The sequence below is a fragment of the Quercus lobata genome, chromosome 2, assembly GCF_001633185.2.
Source record: "Quercus lobata isolate SW786 chromosome 2, ValleyOak3.0 Primary Assembly, whole genome shotgun sequence".
Taxonomy (NCBI): Eukaryota; Viridiplantae; Streptophyta; class Magnoliopsida; order Fagales; family Fagaceae; genus Quercus; species Quercus lobata.
In genome coordinates, this window is record NC_044905.1 from 30127938 (window position 1) to 30137126 (window position 9189).

The following is a 9189-nucleotide window of genomic DNA, read 5'->3' on the forward strand; positions in this document are numbered from 1 at the left end:
TATTGGTTCGCACATGGATCCACCACTCACATCATTTTTTTACTTACTAGTAACCACTTATCACATTAATAATTTATAAAAAAAGTTTGTAGCGCTAGTATTTTCCTCATTTTAGTGACTATAAAAAAAAATTATATATCTAAAATCTAAAACAAAATATACAAGACCAAAAAAAATAGCTCAATAACAAAAATTACCAATAGTGAAACTAAAAAAAAATAAATAAATAAGCTCAATTAACCAATTTTATTTAAAATAAACAATCCTGCCCTTTAAAAAATTCTAAACAAAAATAATTTTGTTCTTATCGTCACCAAAAAAAAAAAAAAATCTCAACAACTAAATAGTAACAGAGTCAAAAATTGAAACCGCTGCACACAACTAATAGTAAAGTCGCCTCCATCCCTGCAGCCTTTTTCCCAGGTGGACTACATCTAAAACAAAAAGTCATGCAATATCGAAAGCATAAATACACACAAAAGTAGGTGACAGGTGCAGATTTGCATAGCTTTGTAGTTTGTAGGCAATTCAGAATCAAAAACTTTGGCATCCTTTGAAAGCCTTTTAAGCACTTGGGTGAATGAAACAATAAAACCACAACAGCATTCTCACATAGGCAGCTCTTCTGAATCCTATTTTCCAAACAATGGTTATAGAAGTACTCATATTTGATATACCATATTGTTTTCCACAAAAGAAAGGCTTTTATTAAACATCAGCGAGCTTCACCTTCACAATGGGCTGCATGTGCATAAAGCAGCGAGTTAAACACGATGACCCTGCTTTTCTCGCTTCTCAAACCTGTTGTAAGCTTCATTTTCTTTTCATTTACTCATTTTCAGGTTGTGATGCACGGGTTTTACTTGTTAAAAACATATCTATGCCTTATATTTTTGCAGTTAATGTGACCGATGTTAAAAATTTGTATGAGCTATTCACGAAACTAAGCAGTTCTATAGTTAATGACGGGCTTATAAGCAAAGTAAGTTGCACCCATCACTAGTTCCCATGGCACATATGTAGGAACATATAGAATTGTAATTTACAGATGCAATACAAGTTGCTATGAAGTTGGCAGACTTGTTTAGATAATATTATACCTACAGCTCAGTTGTTTTAAGTTTGACTATTTGACTGCGCTTTAAAATTTCTTTAACTAACCTTAATCCCTTGTTAGAATAATGGTTAAATGATTAAATTCACAATTTCTTAACATTTTAAAGTTTTGAGATAGGTGGTTGTTTATCACCCTTTCCTAAGTGTTTAAGCTTTTAGAACAAGTAGTAGTTTATCACAGTTTGAGTTTACAATCCAATACTAAAATATATAGTAATTAAGCTCTTTTCATATGGCAGTATGAGTATCTAATCTGAACTTGGTTTTGAGTTTGCAGGAAGAACTTCAGCTTGGTTTATTCAGGAGTGTCAAGAAACAAAGTCTCTTTGCAGACAGGGTCAGCTTCTGGCTTTTATCTTGATATTTGAGCTAAAATGTTTTTGCTTTAACTTTCTGATAGTAAAATGTTTTTGCTTGTCCCTATCTTAACAGATCTTCCAACTCTTTGACTCCAAACATGATGGGGTGATAGAATTTGGAGAGTTTGTTCTTTCTCTGAGTGTCTTCCACCCAGAAGCACCTCAAGCAGATAAAGTTGCTTGTATGAAATTCTTCTAATCTGTGTGTGCTTTTGTGCATGTTTAAAGACTGTACTAAAGCTTCATATCTGATGTTGCAGTTGCATTTCAATTATATGATATATGGCAAACAGGCTTTATCGAACGGGATGAGGTAAAGAGTGAGATTTTGACCTTAATTCTTGTTCTTGCCTAAACAGATGTTACTGGTGTATAATACATAAAGCTTAGAGTCCCCTAAAATGTGGTCAAGTTAAGAGATAATGGCAACAACAACAAAATAAAGTAACATAGTATGCTGTTCAGCACTCAAAAGAGTTTTTTGAGTTAAATGCGATCGATTGAATTTATTCAAAGATGTTCACAATGGAATATCTTCAATTTATCATGTTGTCTAACAAAATCTGTGCCATACACACTCATGAAAGGTCAAGGCAATGCTTTGGGCATTTATGAAGGAGTCAGACTTGATCCTTTCTGAAGATATAATTGAAGCCATTATTGATAAGGTATGGTTTACAAGATGGTGCAACATGTAAAACTCTGTAATTGTGTTGTGCTTAACCATACCTTTCGTTTTGTAATTGTATAGACATTTGAGGAAGCTGATTCAAAAAAAGACGGAAAAATTGACATGGAAGAGTGGAAGGAGTTTGTGTCTCGCAATCCATCCTTACTGAAGAACATGACAATTCCATATCTGAAGTAATTCCTTTTTATCCTGTTTCTGCGTATCTCTTAATGTGATTAATTTAGTCTTAATGTGATGTGAATTCTATACACAACCTTCTATGGAGATCTATTGTGTAAAAAAGAATCATATAAGAATATATGCAACATATCACAGTAAACTTTAACTTCATCCCAAATACTAGAAAAATACATATTTCCCAATTGCTTTGTTTAGAAATTTTTGGAAAAGAAACGATTCATTAATGCTTAGTGATAATTATGATACTATGATTGTACTCTTGACCTTCATCGTTGTATGTTTGGATGTCTTCTTGTCATCCTAGGTAAAAGCCTTGAAAAACTGCAATAAATGAAAATGACCCTGACACTAATATTTTTTCTCCCCCCAACTCACCAAATGAGATTCTATGCAATTGTAGATTCACATCTTCATTACGTTACTATGTTGAGGTTTTTTTTTTTTTTTTTTTTTTTTTTTTTTTCGGGTTAGAGATAGGTCGCATCGAAAGTACTTATGTCTAACGAAAACGCCCATCTATCTGGACTGTAAAACAAAGCAGTGTTTTTATAGTCTATGTTTGCTACTATGGTTCATTTATTACAATTTTAGAGCTGATTGTCTATATAATTTCATTCATTGCAGGGACATCACAACTGCATTTCCTAGTTTCATGATGAGATCAGACTTTGAAGATGATATTAACAATCTTTGAAAAGGATGACATTGGATTATTAAAAGAATGAAATATGCCCTATTATTTGCCAGCTTTACATGAATCAAATATTTTGTATGCTCACTTTCACATTTATATAGTGATAACATCATCCTTACAGTCTCAGCTATGTATCCTAAAGAGTTTTTTACACTATGTGGGCTAGTAATAGATGTAGGGGATATGTAAACCAAGGAAAAATTCCAGACCAGATACTTATCCGTATTTGGAGTAGTTTGCATTCTTGAAGCCTTTTGCATTTGATCAGTTTTCCTTGAGAAGTACCATTTCCTTCAAGTTCATGGGATAGCACATTTTTGTGTGCAGGCCATTCCACACATTATCTGCTAGTATGGCATTTACTGCATCAGTTGGGTGGAACTGATCCCACCAGATATAGGTGGATGCATTACTGCAAGCCATTTGTGATGATAGGCACAAGATCCAACCCCTGTACTCACCCAACCCACAGCAAGCAGCAGTAGTGTCATTAAAACCTGAACATGAGCACAATTTATAGTATGAGAACAATAGAAAAGACAATTTTTTGGGTAAAATAATATAAGGATTTACAACATCTCTCACCATAATTTTCATGGTTCTTTATTATATCCATGGAGCCTTCAAACATATCACAGAAGATGATGTTGGAATCGGGAAGTTCCTCACCAAGCTCCTCAATCATGTATCTCATGAGAAAGTTGAATTCCCTAACCATGTCATTTATCGACTCAATGCACTCTCCATTCTCACTTCTGTATTGCCACAAGTAGTGAGGTGCACAACCAATAGGTGCCAACCCCATGACCACCAGTTTCCTGACATTAAGGTCATACAGGTTCTGTAACATCAATGTTAAAATGTTAAGGAAGTTTCCAAACTGACAAATAAAAAGAAAACGAAATCCAAGTGAGAGTCGAATTTTGGAAACTGTTCCAGCCTTTAGAGCAATGATTATTAATTTACCCATACTCTAATTAATTCAATAAGAATTTTGAATGATAATGGCTAAACATTTGAGATGGAATAAAAGTGATGCATCTTTTGGGAGAGTTTAGGAGTACAGAAGGATATATTCTGTTGTCAAGCCATTTTTGATACATCTTAAGTGGGGGAGGTCCGGGAGGATTCAAACACTGGACGTTTCTGTTGGAATCTTGAAACAGCAGGAAATGCCAATTGGCCTAAATGTCATTGGCCTGTTGTCATAGAGTGGTTTGCTTCTATTTGGACTCCATTTGGAATGTTATACATTTATAAGATATTCAATGCTTTTTACCGATTTGGGTAATAGTGTTACAGTGCAATGATGCACACAAAAGAAATACTTAGAAGCACAAGGCAGCAAGATTATATTCAACATATTAACACAAAAATACAAGGCATCCTCCTAAGCATATTAGTACAGAGATCAAAAGCATCCATCATCAATAATTAAATTCCAGGGAAACAAAGACTAGGAAAATAACCTTGATTTGCTGCCATATTGTAGAAGCTAAGAACTGGTTGAAACTCCACGGTAAGTAGAGATTTTGTACATTAGATACATTACGCAGATAGTAATGTATATAGTCATTGATTCCAATTGAAAGGTAGAACACTGAATTTGAGATGAGATCAGCTGCACGATGCTCACCCATACTTAATATAAACTGCTGATAGGTATCTGTAAACTGTTGAATTTGCTCTAACAGCGAGATGTGTTGGCCCTGTAGTAATTTACAACAACCAATGTTTAGAATTAATACTTCATAGTATATCAGTATTCCAATTACTCAGCTCAGCAGATCATATGCAAAAACCAACACATGGGGCAAAATTTTAGATGGATGGAGATCCAATTTAACTTGTGATCGTAAAGGTTACCGAGTAAACATAAGGAAAAGAAATACACTTTGGCTCTCATTACTGATTGGGGTTAGAGCAGCTAATTGCTATATCAAAATTCCAAGTTTTCTTATACTTTTTCCTGACTTCGGGAGAAACTAAAGGCTGTCTAAGGCAGTTAATACATCATGATAGTTTACAACCACAGTCAATAAGTTCATTTCCACACACACACATATCAAAGAACCCAATACCCTAGAATCAAACAATAAAATCTGCGATACAATTAGAACATTTTATCAAACAACTGAAAGTCAATTTGTTTACTCACAAGCACAGTTAATCACTTCAGTGTTTTAATTCAAAGTTATCAACATTAAAAGTAATGGAAAGCATACCAATTCTGAACCACTAGTGAAAATAATCCCAGCACCAGCAGAAGCATAATTCACTCCATGGATCATATCTTCAACATTTCCATTCTGCCCAAGATAACTTGGTACAAAGGGAAGCCCAAGCCGCAAAGCTGATTAAAGTATCCAACACAGAAAAGCCTAATAAGAAAAATTTCATGAAACAAATCCAAAGACAATATCCACACTTTAAACTTCTGTTTCAAATAACAAGAACATATTCACGTCTTGTTTTCATTCTAGGCTCTCTAGCAAGAAACATGTTTGCTCAGTATAGTTGCTGACAAAAATTGGTAAAACAAAAAGAAAGTTAGAACTTTAACCATTCAGATCCCAAGAAAATTACAATATCAAACGAACTAAAGTAATAACCAAAACAAAAAGTACCCGTAAGACCAAAAGTTATTATATTTTCTCTCTTTTTTTCTCAGTGACCAAACATAGGGTCACTAAACAGGAGACATGAACAAAATCAAGAAAACAGAAACATCCCACAAGACTCAAAATTTAGAGTTTTTTCCTCTCTTCCTCTCCATTTTCTCAATAACCAAACAAAAGGGTCTTCGAAAAAACAAATAATCCCACAAGACTCAAACTTTAGTTTTCTTCCTCTTCATTTTCTCATTAACCAAACAAAAGGGTCTTCAAAAAAGCCAAAAAATACAAACCAACATTACCAAGATAATCAACCGGTATTCTTCCATTACAGAACCGCCCAGTTGGGCGGTGCGTGTCAAAATCTCGACCATAAGGAAGGTGGTCGGCACGTGCCATAGTGACGAGGAAGTTGTTGGTGCCACAGTCAACGGAGGAGTCGCCAATGATGAAGAGTGCAGGGGCAAGAGAAGAGGGTTGTGGAGGAGAGATTGAAGTGGAAGAAGTGGGTGAACTTGTGGGGGTGATAATGGAGTGGATGAGGTTCGGCCCGAAAGCGAAGCGGTCGTGTTGTGAGTATTGGAGAGCTCTTGGTTGTGGGAAAATGGTGGAGATGAGAATGGAGAATAGAGAAACAAGAAGATTGAGCGCCATGGTTTCTTTCTGAGAAAGAAAGAGAGAGATTTTTGGCGGGTAAAAGATTGGTTGAAGTTTGTGAAATGTCAACGAAGTCCTTTTATATTTGCTTGGGCCTGAGGGACTATATGAATAGTAGCCCAATTTTGTGGCAAAAAGTACATTTTCCATCCTCCTTTTATGATTCAAACTTAGGGTACACTTTATAATAATTGCTCTTTATTTATTTATTTATTATTAATTTTTTATATAAAATAGAAATTTCTTCTTTAGAATAATATAAATGTATATGTGTGTGAAACTCCCTCTTGAATATTTAAACCCCGATCCTTGCCCTCTACACCCTACAAGCACTTATATTAATGGAGTGATCATCACTCCAACGTTGCACAGTGGTTTGATTGCTCTTTATTATTAGGCTAAAATACTAATCGATTTTTAGTATAAGTGGGGTTCAAATTTCAAATGTCTTATTCGAGAACAAGAGACTTTACAAACTGAGCTAACTAGAACCTATATTGTGAAAAACATTTAGATTGCATTTGAGAATAGCTTATTTGTATAGTGTTTATCAAAATATATAATTTTTGGTATTTTTTTATGTTAAATGTGTGACAAAAGTTAAAATCTAATTATTTCAAACAAGCAAAAAGTTAAGTTATTTGCCAAAAAAAAAAAAACTAAAACAAAAGGCAAAAAATATAAGCTAGGGCCAAACACGCTCTAAAATATGTTAGGAATAAGATCATTCTACCATACACCTTTTTTATTTTATTTTATAAATGTACTATACTTACCTAATCTTCATCGTTCATCTATTATTCTAAAATATATAATAAATAAAACAATATTCTACTTTAAGGGTTTTGAAAAATTGTATGAAATAAAGGGATAAAAACCTCTCCATCGCTAACTTAACAAATCTAAATGTGGAGGTTCAAATGTCGATGTGATTCCCCCTTAGCTAGGAGATTTACCAAATGGGGCCGTTACTTAATTAATCTCTAAGAAAATTAAAGAAACCTTAAGAAAGAGTACATGCTTATTGATAAAATGAAAAGAGTACAATGTGTTTACATTACAACACTTTGGCCCTAGTACAGCCTAAAACAAAAAGTGTTGGAACATTTTAATATTAAATAATTAAAATGAGTAAATGTTATAAAATAAATGTAAAGATGTGGAGTGAATATGGAAGATGAAGAGTTGTGAAAAATGTTTAATCCCACATTGAAAAGGAGAGAGACTTTTTTATTCTTTTTAATTGTGGTAATTAATGGGCTAACATGAATTGTCTCAGATATTGGGCTAGATACGTGCGCAAGGGGGAGGTGAAGAGTGGAGGTATCAAAAATGGAAATGAATCAGCCCCTTGGATCCTCCTACTTGACAGTCCATTCAGAATAATTACCATATCCGTTGGTGAGTAAATGGCCCGAATTAATACTCCATTTTTATTATGGACAATGAAGAGCCATTAACCCACTTAATGGACTATCCGTTTGGGCCTATTCATTCTTCAGAAACTCCTCATCTCACCATTAATTGTGTAACTCCAGCCCATCAGATTAATATCCAACAATTAATCTTGTAACACCCATTACATCAGAATAATTGGACCTAATTAATTAGAATAAATTGGGTAGTAATTTCGTAAGGCCCATTGAGCCTATAAATAGACTCATTCAGACCCAATCCAAGTTACTGCAATTCACAATACACACTAAAAAAAATAGAGAGATTATTGGCAAGGAAGGGTGTTCTTTCTGGTGGAGCTTTGGGCTTGAACACTTTGTGCAGAGGTTGTTCTAGCCATACAACATTTGTTGGGCTGTTGTATCCTGGGGGAGACAAGACAGAGAAGGTCTGCACCGGTTACAAGAGTTAGCCAACCAAGGGCTTGAATCTCCTTAAAGAGAGCGAGTGCCGCGCCTCAGTCCAAATAGTGTTGTGTATTTCCTTTCTTTATATTAATAATATTCAGAAGTACTATTCAGTTTCTCTTTGTGTATTATTTCCATTATTATTGTGTTTGCACCAACAATTTTAAGGAGAATCAAACACATGGAGTCTTCACAAGAGAAACCAAATGAGCCTGTTGGAGATCTCAACAAGCCCTTTCGCTTTAAGGGAGCCCATTTTAAGAGGTGGAAAGGAAAGGTCATCTTCTACTTAAGTCTTCTCAAAGTCTCCTACATCCTCACTGACAAGAATCCGTCAAAAGTTCCTACCGATGAGATGAGTGAGGAAGAATATATTCTCCATCAAGAAAAAATAGATAAGTATACAAAAGATGAATATAATTGTCACTCTTATCTATTGAATTGTCTTGCCGATCATTTCTATGATTATTATGATACAACTTACAATTCTGCTAAGAAAATTTGGAAGGCTTTACAAAGCAAGTATGATACCGAGGAGGCAGGTGCAAAGAAGTATGCTGCTAGTAGATTTTTCCGTTACCAAATGGTGGATGGAAAATCGGTGGTGGATCAAGCACAAGACTTCCAAATGATTGTGGCAGAATTGAGATCCGAAGGCATAAAGATTGGAGACAATTTGGTGGTAGCTGGCATAATTGATAAACTACCACAATCTTGGAGGGAGTTCCAAAAAACTTTGCGGCACAAACAGAAGGAGACATCCTTGGAGACTTTAATCACACGCATCCGTGTGGAGGAGGAGGCTAGAGGACAAGATGCACTCATGACACAAGAGAGCAATGGTAATTCCACCACAAAGGTAAACCTTATTTCATCCAATAATAATATGCCCAAAAATCATTTTCCTAGAAATGTTCAATTGAAGCCTAAAAAAAGAGCCTTTAAAAATAATAATAGACCTCAAGGAAGGGGAAACCCAAAAAAAAATTACAATAAGAACCAAGGACCCCCTTCA

The 9189-nt window shown here is 34.8% G+C and overlaps 2 protein-coding genes across 4 annotated transcripts; one reads left to right on the top strand and one right to left on the bottom strand.

Moving 5' to 3' along the window:
• The first annotated feature begins 527 nt into the window (after positions 1-527).
• LOC115975274 (calcineurin B-like protein 7) lies at positions 528-3051 on the top strand. Of its 2 annotated transcripts, XM_031095989.1 has the most exons (8): positions 528-806; positions 900-982; positions 1394-1453; positions 1549-1657; positions 1736-1788; positions 2063-2143; positions 2227-2339; positions 2971-3051. In XM_031095989.1, the coding sequence occupies exons 1-8, from the start codon at positions 737-739 to the stop codon at positions 3038-3040; spliced, it is 639 nt and encodes a 212-aa protein (XP_030951849.1). In that variant the 5' UTR covers positions 528-736; the 3' UTR covers positions 3041-3051. The 2 variants fall into 2 exon arrangements, with proteins under 2 accessions (XP_030951849.1, XP_030951850.1); XM_031095990.1 differs by lacking the exon at positions 900-982.
• On the bottom strand, positions 3036-6400 carry LOC115975272 (GDSL esterase/lipase At5g08460). Of its 2 annotated transcripts, none has more exons than XM_031095986.1 (5): positions 5958-6400; positions 5266-5393; positions 4510-4749; positions 3626-3881; positions 3036-3537 (listed from the first exon to the last, which is right to left on the bottom strand). In XM_031095986.1, the coding sequence occupies exons 1-5, from the start codon at positions 6307-6309 to the stop codon at positions 3305-3307; spliced, it is 1209 nt and encodes a 402-aa protein (XP_030951846.1). In that variant the 5' UTR covers positions 6310-6400; the 3' UTR covers positions 3036-3304. The 2 variants fall into 2 exon arrangements, with proteins under 2 accessions (XP_030951846.1, XP_030951847.1); XM_031095987.1 differs by having other exon boundaries at positions 3305-3491.
• Between the last annotated feature and the right edge of the window lie 2789 nt (positions 6401-9189).

Coding starts and splice junctions, on each gene's coding strand:
- LOC115975274 (XM_031095989.1), top strand. CDS start 737: ATGGGCTGCATGTGCATAAAGCAGCGAGTTAAACACGATGACCCTGCT. Junction 807..899: donor TCTCGCTTCTCAAACCTGTT/GTAAGCTTCATT, acceptor ATATTTTTGCAG/TTAATGTGACCGATGTTAAA. Junction 1,658..1,735: donor TCAAGCAGATAAAGTTGCTT/GTATGAAATTCT, acceptor CTGATGTTGCAG/TTGCATTTCAATTATATGAT.
- LOC115975272 (XM_031095986.1), bottom strand. CDS start 6,309: ATGGCGCTCAATCTTCTTGTTTCTCTATTCTCCATTCTCATCTCCACC. Junction 3,882..4,509: donor CAATATGGCAGCAAATCAAG/GTTATTTTCCTA, acceptor TTGATGTTACAG/AACCTGTATGACCTTAATGT. Junction 3,538..3,625: donor AAAGAACCATGAAAATTATG/GTGAGAGATGTT, acceptor GCTCATGTTCAG/GTTTTAATGACACTACTGCT.